This window comes from Sarcophilus harrisii, chromosome 4, assembly GCF_902635505.1.
Source record: "Sarcophilus harrisii chromosome 4, mSarHar1.11, whole genome shotgun sequence".
NCBI classification, from domain to species: domain Eukaryota; kingdom Metazoa; phylum Chordata; class Mammalia; order Dasyuromorphia; family Dasyuridae; genus Sarcophilus; species Sarcophilus harrisii.
Window position 1 is genome coordinate 206,989,352 of NC_045429.1, and position 14,482 is coordinate 207,003,833.

General features: G+C 32.6%; 1 protein-coding gene across 1 annotated transcript in view; it reads left to right on the top strand.

Moving 5' to 3' along the window:
* Positions 1-14,482, top strand: part of MMS22L (MMS22 like, DNA repair protein) — a 156,726-nt gene that overhangs the window by 17,631 nt on the left and 124,613 nt on the right. Inside the window, exons 5-7 of the mRNA XM_003769307.4 lie at positions 8,398-8,485; positions 8,580-8,757; positions 12,160-12,253. Of these exons, the coding sequence (XP_003769355.1) occupies positions 8,398-8,485; positions 8,580-8,757; positions 12,160-12,253 (360 nt within the window). The remainder of the gene's footprint in view (positions 1-8,397; positions 8,486-8,579; positions 8,758-12,159; positions 12,254-14,482) is intronic.

The window sequence follows — 14,482 nt, forward strand, 5'->3', positions numbered from 1 at the left end:
ACTTCCTTCCTTTGTGTTTTTTTTTCTCATTAATTCCCTTGATATTCATGACCTTTTGTACTTCCACATGATTTTTTTTTCTCCCAGTGCTATAAAATAATTTTTGGAAGTTTAATTGGTATGGCACTGAATAAGTAGATTAATTTATTAATCTACTGTCATTTTTATTATATTAGCTTAGCCTACCCATGAGCAATTAATATTTTTCCACTTGTTTAGATCTGACTGTGTGAAAAGTGTTTTGTAATTGTGTTTATATGGCTTCTGGATCTGGCCAACAGGTAAACTGTATTGTCTACAGTTATTTTAAATGGAATTTCTCTTCCTATCTCCTGCTGCTGGGCTTTGTTGATAATATATAGAAATGCTGATGATTTGTGTAAGTTTATTTTATATGCTGTAACTTTGCTGAAATTTTTAATATTTCAAATAATGGTTTAGTTGACGCTCAGATCCTGTAAATATATCATCATATCATCTGCACAGGGGTAAGAGTTTTGTTTCCTCATTGCTTACTTTTATTCCTTCAATTTACTTTTCTTATTGCTAAAGGCAACATTTCTAATACTATATTGAATAATAGTAGTGATAATGGACATCCTTGTTTCACCCCTAATCTGAATGCTTCTAGTTTATCCCTATTATATGTAATGCTTGCTTTTAAGCATTTCAGTTAAATGCTACTTTACCATTTTAAGGAAAACTCCATTTATCCCTATGGTCTCTACTAATTTTTTTTTTTTAAATTAGGACTGGATGTTGTATTTTGTCAAATGTTTTTCTGTATCTTTTGGGATAATCATATAATTTTTATTAGTTTTGTTATTGATATGATCAAATATTCTGATTCTTTCCCTGATAATGAATTAGTCCCGCTTTCTTTGTATTAATCCCACTTGGTCCTCTTGTATTATCCTGGTGATAAATTGCTATAATCTCTTCTAATATTTTAAGATTTTTTTTGCATCAATATTCATTAAAGAAATTGGTGCATAATTTTCTTTCTCTTTTTTAATTCTTGTTGGTCTAAGTATCAGCACCATATTTGTGTTATAAAAGGAATTTGATAGGACTCCTTTTTCTCAGTAATTTATATAGTATTGGACTTAATAGTACTTTGCATTTTTGGTAGAATTCACTTGCAAATCCATCTGGCCCCAGGTATTTTTTCTTAGGTAGTTCATTGATGGCTTCTCAAATTTCTCCCGCCCCCTCCCGCCCCTCTAAATTGGGTTATTTAAGTATTTTATTTCCTCTTTTGTTAACCTGGGCAATATATATTTTTGTATTCATCCATTTCAATAGGATTGTCAGATTTATTGGTATACAATTGGGCAAAACAGCTCCTAATTATTGTTGTAATTTTTGCTTCTTTGGTGGCAATTTCACCTTTTTTTTTCTTTTCTTGATACTGTTAATTTGGTTTTCTTGTTGCCATTTTCTAATCAAATTAATCAACAGTTTAGCTATTTTGTTGTTTTTTTTTTTCCCTCTAAAATCTACTGAGTTTTATGTATTAGTTCAATAGTTTTCTTACTTTCAGTCTCTCCTTTGATTTTCATAATTTCTAATTTGGCATTCAATTGGAATTTTTAAATTTGATCATTTTCTAGATTTTTTTTTTAGTTGTATGTCTAATTAATTGACCTTCTCTTTCTCTGTTTTATTCATGTTACTCTCTAGAAATATAAAATTTCTCTAAGAACTGCTTTGCCTGCATCCCATAAGTTTTGGTATTTTGGCTCCTTATGATCATTCTCTTTTTATTGAAATTATTGATTGTTTCTGTGATTTGTTATTTGACCCACTCATTCTTTAGGATTAGATTATTTAGTTTCCATTAATTTTTGGTCTATTTTTCCATGGCCCTTCATTACATGTAATTTTTATTGCATCATGATCTGAAAAGGTTGCATTTGGTATTTCTTTCTGCATTTGTTTCTGAGGTTTTTATGCCCTAATACATGGTTAGTTTTGTTTTTTGTTTTTTTTGTAGGTGCCATGTACCATTGGAAAAAAGGTATATTCCTTTCTATCCCCATTCAGTTTTCCCCAGAGGCGTGTCTTACTGAATTTTTCTAAAATTCAATTTACCTCCCTAACTTTTTCTTGTTTATTTTGTGGTTAGTTTCGTAGTTCTGAGAGAGGGAGGTTGAGATCCCCCACTGATATAGTTTTTTTTTTTTTTAATAGCCTTTTATTTACAGGATATATACATGGGTAACTTTACAGCATTAACAATTGCCATACCTCTTGTTCCAATTTTTCACCTCTTACCCCCCCCACCCCCTCCCTAGATGGCAGGATGACCAGTAGATGTTAAATATTTTATAATATAACTTAGATACACAATAAGTATACCTGACCAAAACGTTATTTTGCTGTACAAAAAGAATCAGACTCTGAAATATTGTACAATTAGCTTGTGAAGGAAATCAAAAATGCAGGTGTGCATAAATATAGGGATTGGGAATTCAATGTAATGGTTTTTAGTCATCTCCCAGAGTTCTTTTTCTGGGCATAGCTGGTTCAGTTCATTACTGCTCCATTAGAAATGATTTGGTTGATCTCGTTGCTGAGGATGACCTGGTCCAACACTGATATAGTTTTTACCGTAACACACTTCTCTTCTAAAAATTTGGATGCTATACCACTTATTGCAGATATGTTTAGTATTGATATTGCTTCATTATCTATGGCACCCTATAGCAAAATGAACTTTTCTTCTTTATCTCTTGTTTATTTTTGTTTTATTTGAGATCAGGATTGCTACCCCTGGGTTTTTAACTTCAGCTGAAGCATAGTATGTTCTGCTTTAGTCTTTTATTTTTATTCTGCATATCTGTGCTTGAAATGTGTTTCTTGTAAACAACATATTGTAAGATTCTGACTTGTAATCTATTCTGCTATCTACTTCCATTTATGGGAGAGTTCATCCAATTTGCATTCAAATTTTGAATGTCCTTCCATTTTATTTTTCCACCAGTTTTGCTTCTGACCCCATCTTCCTCAGTCTGCCTTTCCTTTTATCTGCCACCCCTTTCTTTACTTATACCTTTCCCCCTTTCTACTTCTGCCTTCCTTTCTATCAGCTTTCTGTCTTTATTTTGCTTTTCCCTTTCTCCTCCTACTTCCCTTTACAGTTAGGTAAATTTCTATACCCAACTGAGTGTATATGTTATTCCCACTTTGAGTCGAATTTAATGAGATTAAGATTCAAACAACGCTCATTCTCCTCCCTTTTTTCCCTTTACTATAATAGATTTTGTACCTTTTGTACCTTTTCATGTGATGTAAGTTACCCTATTTTACCACTCCTTTCCTCTTCTCCCAATACAGTCCTTTTTCTGCCTCTTAATATCTTTTTCATATCATCACATCAAAGTCAACTTATATCCATCCACACTCTCTGTCTTTATACACTCCTTCTAACTGACTAACAAAGAAAGAATTCTCAAGTTTCAAGTATCATCTTACCATGTAAGGATGTAAACTGTTTAACCTTTAAATTGTTGTTGTTTTTTTTCTTTTTTTGTTTACCTCTTTATGATTCTTTTGCATATTATATTTGGAGATCAAATTTTCAGTTCATCTCTGGTTTTTTCATCAGAAATGAGTGAAAATCATTTGTATTTCATTGGATGCCCATGTTTTCCCCTGAAAGATAATGCTCAGTTTTGCTGGGTAGTTGATTCTTGGTTATAGTCCAAGTTTCTTTGCCTTCTAAAGTATCATATTCTCCATCCTCTGATCCTTTAAAGTATAAGCTGCTAAGACTTGACTATGACTTCTTTGAATTGTTTCTTTCTGGATGCTTGCAGTATTTTCTCCTTGACCTAATAATTCTGGAATTTAGCTACAGTATTCCTTGTAATTTTCATTTTGGAGTCTCTTTCAGGAGGTGATTGGTAGATTATTTCAATGATTATTTTGCCCTCTGGTTCTAGTATATCAGGGTATTTTTCCAATAATAATTTCTTGAAAGATGTTGCCCAGACTCTTTTTTTTGTTTTGTTTTGTTTTTTGATCAGGGCTTTTCAGGTAGTCTAGTAATTCTTAAATTACCTTTTTCCGATCTATTTTCCAGATTGGCTGTTTTTCTAATGAGGTATTTTGCATTTTCTTCTATTTTTTAATTTTTTAAAAATTTTATTTCATTGATTCTTGATGTGTCATTAAGTCATTCATTTCCAGTTGTCCAATTCTAAATTTTAATGAATTATTTTTTTCAGTTTACTTTTTTTTTAAACTTCCTTTTCTGTTTAGCCAATTCTACTATTATAGGAGTATTTTTTCCCCCCATTTTGGTAGTTCTATTTTTTTAAGGGGTTATTTTCACTATATTTTTTTCCATTTCATCAAATATATTTTTAAGTTGTTCCTTCAGTCAATTTTTGTTTTTCTTTTTCCAAGCTGTTGGCTTTTTTTTTTTTTTAATCATAGTTCTCATTTCTTTTTCCCATTTTTCTTCTATCTCTCATACTTGATTTTTAAAATCCTTTTGAACTTTTCCAAGACAACCTTTTGAGCTTGAGACCAATTGATATTCCTCTTTGAGGCTACACATATAAAGCATTTTGCTGTTGCTGTTCTCTCCAATTGATATTCCTCTTTGAGGCTACACATATAAAGCATTTTGCTGTTGCTGTTCTCTTCTTGCATTTTGATCTTCCCTGTCACCATAGTTTCTTTCTATGACCAGGTTTCTTTTTGCTTTTTTTTGCTTATTTTTAGAAATTGATCTCTGTTCCCAGAGCACAGGGGAGACTGTCCCAAACTTTTTGGTTCTTACTGGCTTTCTGCACTGGGGCAGAAATGCTGCCAACTGTTTGCCTGTGCTGGATTGGCCTGGTCTAGTCCTGTCTGTTATGCAGGAGTTCAGTGGCTTTGCATTTGTATTTGAAGAATCACAGCTGTCTTGCTGAGCTATTGGTACACTGATTCAGAACTGAAAGGCATCCACTGCTGATCTGTGCTATGGCTAAGAGCCTCCTTGCTAGATTTCCCCTCACCACATATGCAGTGGGCCATGCTCCCCTTTTAGCCAAGTGAGACAGATTTTTACTGAAGTCCTTAAACTGAAGTCCTGAAGGTAAGCTGGAAAATTATTTCACTGTAAATTTTTGTGGGTTTTGTTACCCCAGAGTCCATTTAGAGGTTTGACTTAACATTGTTTTTGTGGAAATGGTGATTACTTAGGCAAAATCCTGGCTTCTTTCTGCCATCTTGACTTTGTCCCCATCAGGATAATTTTGGAGAATGGAATGTTGACCAGTTTGCATTGAGTTGAGCCATGGTAGTGAATAGTATCAAAGTTTCAACTTAGAGTTTGCTCAAACACTTAGAGAAATTCTCAATTGATATTCCTAGTGTTTTCTAATTACTTGCCTATAGAATACAAGATGGGGTATTGCATAAAATAAGCCTGGAAATATAGATTGAAACAGATTGAAGAAAGAAAGGCTTAAATGTCTGGTCAAAAAATTTGAATCTTATCTTATTGGTTGCCATTGAAGGTGTCTTAATGAAATCATGTTTGGCATGATATGAAGGATGGAAATGGGAATACAAGTAGGACAGAAATTGTCCTAGTCCAAGTGAGAGGTGGTGAGAGGTTGAACTAGAATGGTGCTTGTATGAGTAGAGAATGGGGAACAAATGTAGATAGTATAGAAAAAGAGTTGATAGAACTTTGGATGTAATTGCATGTAGGAGTGTAGGTGAGGGAAAAGGGAAAGAGTCCCCAAGATGGCTCATGATAGTTATAGCTCGTTAGGGACTTTTGAGGTCAGTAAGTCTAATCTCATTTTATAGATGAGGAAACAGACCCAGGCTAAATGACTTGCCTTAGGTCACATAAGTGATAGAATTAGAATTTGAATCCAACTTTCCAGCTTCGTAGTCAGTATTCTTTTTACGGACCAAGTTGACCTTGAAAATTTGAATTTCCATGACTGAGAGGAGGTAGTGCCAAAAATAGAAATAAAAAATTAGAGTGAAATATAGCTTTATGGGGAAAATAAGTTATTTTTCTTTATTTAAAATTCAAGGGAAAATGTTTTATAATTGATTGCCTTGACCATTTATGAATCTTACTATGACTATCTAAGTTTTGAATAAGCCCATATCCTTATTTTTTTTTGTTTGTTTGTTTTGTTTTGTTTTGTTTTTTTGCCCAGGTGTGTTAGCTCCTAACAGGTACTTATATATTGAATCATTGGAATAAAATTACCTAGTGATTTGTTACCAAATACAACAATTATTGTAGTATACATAATGCCTATTTAGTTCTGAAATGAGTAGCTTCAGGTACATCTTGATGCTGCTCCTGGGTCATCTATATAGAAGAAGATGCTTGTTTTCCTATTTACTCTCTCTGGAGGCCTAGCATCATGTGCTAAATTATTTAAGTTAAAAATAAAGTCACAGCTCTGTTTATAAATTTTTACAATGAGAATTTCACCTGTCAGTGTCATTGTCTGATTCTGTCAGAAGTGTTATAAAGCAGGCTTTAAAAAAATATTAATAGCCTAGGATCTATACCAAGATAATTCAGTTTTGTACATAGATGGTTATTGTCTGTAGAAGCAAAAACTAACTTGGAAATCAATCATCACTATTTAGGGGTCTTATGTTTTAATTTAAAAAAAAATTTAACAAGTATTACTGCTGTTGGAGATATGATAATTATACTCACAAACCATCTTATTCTATGTGGAAAATGTTAGGTTAACAGACTAGTTCTGTATTTTGTTAACAAGAGTTTTAAGAGGAATATCTAACAAATTGGTTTGTCACTATCTTGGAGAATTGGAGTATTTTCCATTTTAAAACAGGGTAAATTATACTTTATCCATCTCAATAGAACTTGTTCCTAGAAAGGAGGAAGGAATAAACATATGGTACTTTCTATTTACTGTGGATTATCCTAAACACTTTACAAACATTTCATTTGATACTCACCCATACCCTGCTGGGGTTTTGTTGTTGTTGTTTGTTTGTTTGTTTGTTTGAGATGTCTTCTTTTTTTTTTTTTTAAAGCATTTTATTTTTAAAACATGCACAGATAGTTTTTAACATTCACCCTTGCAAAATCTTGTGTTCCAAATCTTTTTCTTCCTCCCTTCCCCCGACTCTCCTCCCCTCGATGGCAATTAATCCAAGACATGATAAGCTGTGCATTTCTTCTGTATATATATTTCCGCAATCATCATGCTGCACAAGAAAAATCAGATCAAAAAGGAAAAAAAGAGAGAGAGATAAAACAATGCAAGCAAACAATAGCAAAAGAGTGAAAACACTATGTTATGATGTACATTCAATTCCACAGTCCTCTCTCAGGGTAGAGATGGCTCTCTCCAGCACAAGAGCTTTGGAATTGCCCTGAATCACTTCCCTGTTGAAAAGAACCGTGTCTATCAGAATTGATTATTGTATAATCCTATTGCTGTGTATAATGTTCTCTTGATTCTGCTCGTTTCACTTATCATTAGTTCATGTAAGTCTCTCCAGGCTTTTATGAAATCATCTTGCTGATCATTTTTTATAGAGCAATAATATTCCATAACATTTAATATAGGTAGGTGCTGTTTTTAATCTCAATTTTAAAGCTGAGAAAATGGAGGCAAAAAAAGAAATTAAATGACTTGCCCAGTACTGAGATAGAGTTTGAACTTTCTGACTCCAGGTCCAGTGCTCTATTTGCCACAATGAGTCAGGCAAGAATTGCTTCATTTTAGTCTTTTTATCTTCAGAGCCTAAAACAATATTTGGTTTGTAATAGGTGCTTAATAAATTATGGTTGATTGATTGGAATAGCCCCATTACTAGGGTCAGCCCATCACAAATTAAATAACCTAATCTTATAAAAGAACTGGATATAGTGGAAAATACTGCTACTCTCCAAACATAGTGATAAATCAATTTGCATACAAGTAACTAGATACATACATATAAAAAGAGTAGATGAAGTTAATCTAAAAGGTGAAAACATTGGTTATTGTGGGAAAGGGCTTCTAAAGAAGCTGGGATTTGAGTTGTCATGAAAAAATCCAGGGAGATAGAGGTGAGGAAACAGAAGATTTTACAGGTATGATGTGGGGTGGGGGGAACAGTCAGTATAAAGACAGATGTTAAGATGAAGTATGGTGTTTGAGGAACTTCAAGCAGACTGGTGTCAGTGGATTATGAAGTAAGTGAAGGAAAGTAAATTATCATAAGACAACAAAGGAAGGGAATAAATTGTGAAGAGTATTAATGCCAAGATTTTATTGATCCTAAAACTTCTGTAAGTTCATTGTGTGAGAGGGGAGCAGGGAGCAGTGGGATGGAAGAAACACTAATCAGTCTTTTCTGTAGGACAATTCTTGATGTTAATAATGTTTACTTTATTTACAGGTCAGGCATCAGCCTTACACTCTGAAGCAAACAATATTAGGCATCAATGTGTTATGTTTCTTCATTATGTGAAAATTTTCATCTTTAGGTAAGATGTCAGGCTCATTTAAAAAAAAATTATGTAACCTAATATGCATGTATGATTGATGTGTGGTGGATAACAGTATCTTATGGTTTTTCAGGTACTTGAGAATACATGACACAGAGAATGATGTTCCAGTTCATCCATATGAGATTTTGGAAGCCCAGCTTCCCTCTGTATTAGTTGAAGAACTTCATGGATTGATCTTATACATTGGCCGTCTTTCTGACCACTCCAGTGTTATCCCAGGAGCATTTGTAATGCAAAACCAAATAAAGGTTTGCCTTCTTTTATATATTGTGTGTGTGTGTGTGTGTGTGTGTGTGTGTGTGTGTGTGTGTATGTATATGTGTATATATGTATATGTATATAAAATTGTTAATATATAGTTTCCACAGAAAGAAACAAAAAAAGAATTTTACAAAATAATTATATGAACATTGCCAGGTCACTCTTTCTCCATGAAAGTACCTTATCGTTATTATTAAAATTGGTATCCTTTTTTATGTGTATCAGCAAATAACAGTGGAATCTGAGCTAAAAATATACAGAAACAAAATGAATTTAAAAGATATACAAATATTTGGATTTTAAAGCTTCTATTGTCTTCCTGTTAGGGAGCTGAAAGGCTTGGAGAGCCCAAAAATTTTGATGAAAATATCTCATAGAAAAGGAAGTAAACACTATTATAAAATGCTAGTAGTTAACAATTTTCATTTTTCTGCTTCTAGAATTTTTAGTAAAATTAAAATAAAATTCAGTTAAATCCTTAATGTTAGAAATCCTAACTTTAGAACTAGAAAGGACATCAAGAGATTCTGTGGTCTGATCATTTACTTGCCTTCATGCAGGTAAGATATTGATATGTCTAATACCATTTAAAGTAATGTTATAAGAAAGTAAAATTCCACAAATTTCTATTATAGATCTCAGTTTTTCCTATCAGTTTAGGAGATAGAAAAATAAGATTCACGCCTGTTCTCATGGAGCTTATAATCTTGTAGTTGTGATAACCTATTTATGTAAATAAGAGTTATTTAATCTCTTAATAAGTACGTGAGAAGAATAAGAAGAGACAGAAAGTACAAAAGGATGTAAATACATAAGAAAGTACAGAAGGACAAAAAATGGAGAAGTTCCAATGCTAATAATAAAGCTGTGTGTAGTGGTGTTAATTCATACTCAGGATTTTTTTGAGCATCATGTTAGGGGAATAAGTATAAAGGTTGATGTAAGAATTTTTAGCATTGTAGTAGGTTTAAATTTTGGATGTAGTCATTACCATGGGTTGCTGAGATTTTTACTAATAGTGCGAGACCTACTCCCGCTTCACAAGCTGAGAAGACTAGTAGAATTAATGGGGTTATAGGTATTGAGAATATATGGAAGTGGGTAATTAGGAGTGTTATGAGGGTGAACAGGGACAATATTATTCCTTCTAGACATAGAAGGGTTGATATTAAGTGTTGAGTTCTCTAGCTTTTCCTGTGCTTGCTTCTTCCTCTCTTTTCTTTTCTCTTCTCTTCTCTTCTCTTTTCTTTTCTTTTCTTTTCTTTTCTTTTCTTTTCTTTTCTTTTCTTTTCTTTTCTTTTCTTTTCTTTTCTTTTCTTTTCTTTTTTCTTTTCTTTTTTCTTTTCTTTTCTTTTTTCTTTTCTTTTCTTCTCTTTTCTTTTCTTTTCTTTTCTTTTCTTTTCTTCTCTTTTCTTTTCTTTTCTTTTCTTTTCTTTTCTTTTCTTTTCTTTTCTTTTCTTTTCTTTTCTTTTCTTTTCTTTTCTTTTCTTTTTTTTCTTTTCTTTTCCCTCCCCCATCCTTGCCAAATTCTTGTAGAATATACTAAACTTGTCTTTCCCCCCACATATGAACTTATATCACTAAAAAAAACAAAACAAAACCCAATAACAACCACTCAGAAGAATATGTAATTTAAGCTAGTGACAGGAAAAAATGGAAATGGAAACAAGCATGAAGTCATGTAAGTGATCATGAAGGAAGTATGGCCACCTGTTACTGATCCTTATGGAATAGAATGGTACTTGGCTTGTGATTGCATTGATAATTGTGAAATTCTCATGAGAAAAACTCCATTGCCATGATCAATGCAGATCAATATCTTCTCTGCAACTTTGTACCTATGTGAAGCAGTGTCATTGGAGTCAGGTTTGACCCTGGGCAAATCATTAATTTTTGTTTATCTCACTTTCCTCAATTGTAAAATGGAAATTTTGCACTTTGTGTGGTTGTAAAATGCACTTCCCTCACAAGATTGTTATGAGGACCATATGAATTGATTGTAAAACACTCAATACAGTACTTGGTGCCAAATAGTTACTTAATAATTGCTTATTTCTTTCCTTCTTAAGTAATTGTCCTGATCACTAAGAGATAAAGTAATTTGATCAGGGTTATATATTCCCAGGGGTGGTTCTTGAGCCCAGGTTTCCTTACTCTGAAGCTACTCCCTTTCCACTTCGCCAAACAGATTCTTAATTGCATTATATAGGCAAATTTAAGATAATTTGACTTGAAAATCAATAGAATAAAGTTTTGTTAAACCCATCACTCCCTCTTAATGCATTGTTTTCTAATCAAACTGGCCTACTCCCTATTCTCTATACATGATATTTTTTCTTTTGTTTCCATACCTCTATAAAGGTTGTCCCTCATGCCTAAAACACTCTTCTCTTCTCTCCAGAGTTTTTAGAATCCTTAGCTCAACATCACCCACAGGAGGACTTCTCTATATTCTTCTTATGGAACACTTTTCCACCACAGAAATTGATTTATATATTTGCTATACATAAATGTACTAATATATGCATATCATTTCTTATTCCTCCTTAGTAGAATGAGGGTAGGATGTCAGTCATATATTGATGTTTAATAAGAACTTGTTGAGTTGAATTGAACTTGAAAAAAAAATGAGTAGGAGAAAAGATAATTTTTTTAATAGCAAAATGCCACATGATTTCACCACTTAAAGAACAAAGAATATTGTTTTTAAAAATTTGCCTTTTGAGGCTGTGATCACATAGTCACATGAACCAGCAAGAAGTAGCACCATTATCAGTTAGATTTTTAAAAAAATAATGCATTGAGTAATGTAACTATTTTTATTGTGGTGTTAACAACCCAAGTGTATATTTTGAATTTCACACTAATGAAAAATCCTGATGAGATGAGGATATCTTAATATCAAATTAATGTCATCCTCATAAAAATAATGGCTCATAGAAATGTTTAAATCATAAAATGACACTTTAGGAACCTGATAAAAATTTGCTTTCTTAACTTCAGTTAGAAAAATTCTAAAATAAGAACAATGGAAATTTATGTGATTTTTTAAAAAGTGTTTCCTGGTTTGCACCTTGAATGGAATCAAAGGTTGGAAGTGACTTTACATAAACTCTTCAATTCTCTTCTAGTACTTTTAGTTAGGTCTATCTTAAACCAGTATAGTAAGGTGAGAATATATCCTTACTGCAAATCTTTACAGAGCTGTTCTAATGATAAATGAGACAAAAGGTTTGTCTATGTTTCAGAATGGTAGTCAGTTAATTGGGCCTTCAACCTTGTTTACTAAGAAAAATAGGTGATTAGGAAAAATATACAGCAGTATGACATGTATGAAAGTATTGAAGAATTTTAGTCAGAATTGATAATTCAGTCTCTGTCTTTCACAGATGTTTCCACCATCATGGCATTTAATACATCTTCATTTAGATATCCATTGGCTAGTGCTGGAAATTCTTCACATCCTAAGTGAAAAAGCATCAAGTAAGTCTAAGTAGTACCAATGTGTGTCTTGCCTTTCTATTAATTTCTTTATATTCATTTTCCTGACGATTTTGTTGAGTCATGTACATTTAATAAAGATTAGTTTTGGTTCTTTGTAAGGGAAAAATAGAAATTCCAACCAATATCATAGTTAACATTTAATAATATTTATTGCCTGCCTTCAGATTCTTGATTATTACAATACTTTAAAAATATTTTATTTTCTTATTATGAGTACTACTACTGATTAATTGAAGTGCTTCTAAGATTGATATGCCTGAAAAAAGTCATCATCTTATTGCTAATCTAGTGCCTTAATTAAATTGGTTCTTAGCTAATATAGATTTACGTCCGTTGCAGTTAGGTCTGTACTCACAGGAAACTTCATTGCTTTGGTAGGAACTGCCAAAACTTAAAACTGCCAGTTTTAAGAACCCAAGTAGATTTTCATACCACCATGAGGCATCAAAATAAGAATTTAATGGATAAATTACCACAGTACTTTGAAAAGACATTTTTTCCTATTACTTAAGAAATCAGCTCATTTTTTTTCTCTTCCATGAAATATAGTTCTCCAAATAATTTTTTTTAGCTATAGTCAGATGGCTAAGTTTGAGAAGATGTGCAAGTTTTGATGAAAATCCCCTCCCCAAATGTATTGTCCTCACTTAGACCTCTAGTATGTACACATTTCCATGTTCTGATAGTTTATCATCCCTGTTTCAGTCTTACTTTTCTGCCCTAAAAGAGCAAAATGGTTTTAGAAATCTGGAAGACCAATATTCACTTCTCTTCTGTGACATTTAGTAATTGTTCTGTGATTCTGGGCAAATCACTTTATTTCTGTGAATCTCAGTTTCCTCATCTGTGAAAGGGAATGATAGTAGTTCCTCACTCACTGTTGTTGAGAATGCTGAGATTAATTTTTGTAAAGTATTTTGCAAGCTTAAAGTATTGTATATATAGGTGATATTAGTGTCTGTTATTGTTTTTGTCAATTGTGTTGTATTCTTTATGATACCATGAACATAACACATCACACCCTTCTATCCTCTATTTTCTCAAGTCTGTCCTTCCTCATTTTTGATCCTTTAACACTTTCTATTCATCCTTTCCCAACCTCAGTCTTTTCCAGTAAGACCTGTCTAATCATTATGTGGACAAAGCATTTCAGCTTCAGCTTCAGGGTTTGTCCTTCCAGTGAATAATCTCAATTAATTTCTTTATTAAAAGTATTAAGTATTAACTGATTTGATCTACTTGCTGTCCAAAGGACTTTCAAAAGTCTTCTCTAGAACCATATTTAGAAAAGTGTTGTTTCTGTAGCACTCAATGTGTCCTTATAATCCTACTCTTATAGTTATACAATATACACAATCATACTGGAAAAACCATAGCTTTGACTATACATCTACTTTCTGGTGTACTATCCAGATTTGCCACAGCTTTCCTTCCAAGGAGCAATCATCTTTTAATTTCATGACTGCAGTTGTCATCTGCAGTGATCTTTAAGCCCAAGAATATAAAATTTCACATGAGATTGTTTTATTTCTTCTCCCTTTGTTTTCCAGAAAGTGATGGGACTTTTCACCCCACATATGAACTTATATCACTAAAAAAAAATTCTTTTCTACATATCTGAGACAGCTGATATTTCTTGACAACTTTAGCTCTGGCTTGTTATTTGTTCAGTTTAGCATGTCACTTGATACATTCTGCTTTTAAGTTAACGAATATGGTGAAAATATATAGCATTGTGTATTCCTTTCTCAGTCTTAAACCAATTAGAAGTTCTATTCCATTCTAACTGTTGCTTCTTCTAACTTCTGTATGACGGTTCTTCTAACCCTCATACAAGTTCTTCCGGAGACAAGTAGAATGATTGGATACTTTCATCTTTTTGAGGATTTGCCACATTTTTGTTGTGATTCACACAGTTATTGGTTTTGGTATGGTCAATGAAATAAGTAGATTTTTTTCTGAAAGTCCCTTTTAAAAAAATTATTTATTTATAATACACATTGCTTTATGAATCATGTTGGGAGAGAAAAATCAGAACAAAAAGGAAAAAACCATGGGAGAAGAAAAAAAAAACCAGAAGTGAACAGCATGTGTTGATTTACATTGAATCTCCATAGTTTTTTCTGGATGCAGATGGCATTTTCTATCCAAAGTCTATTGGGATTGCCTTGAATTACTGAACTATTGAGAAGAATCAAGTCTACAAGT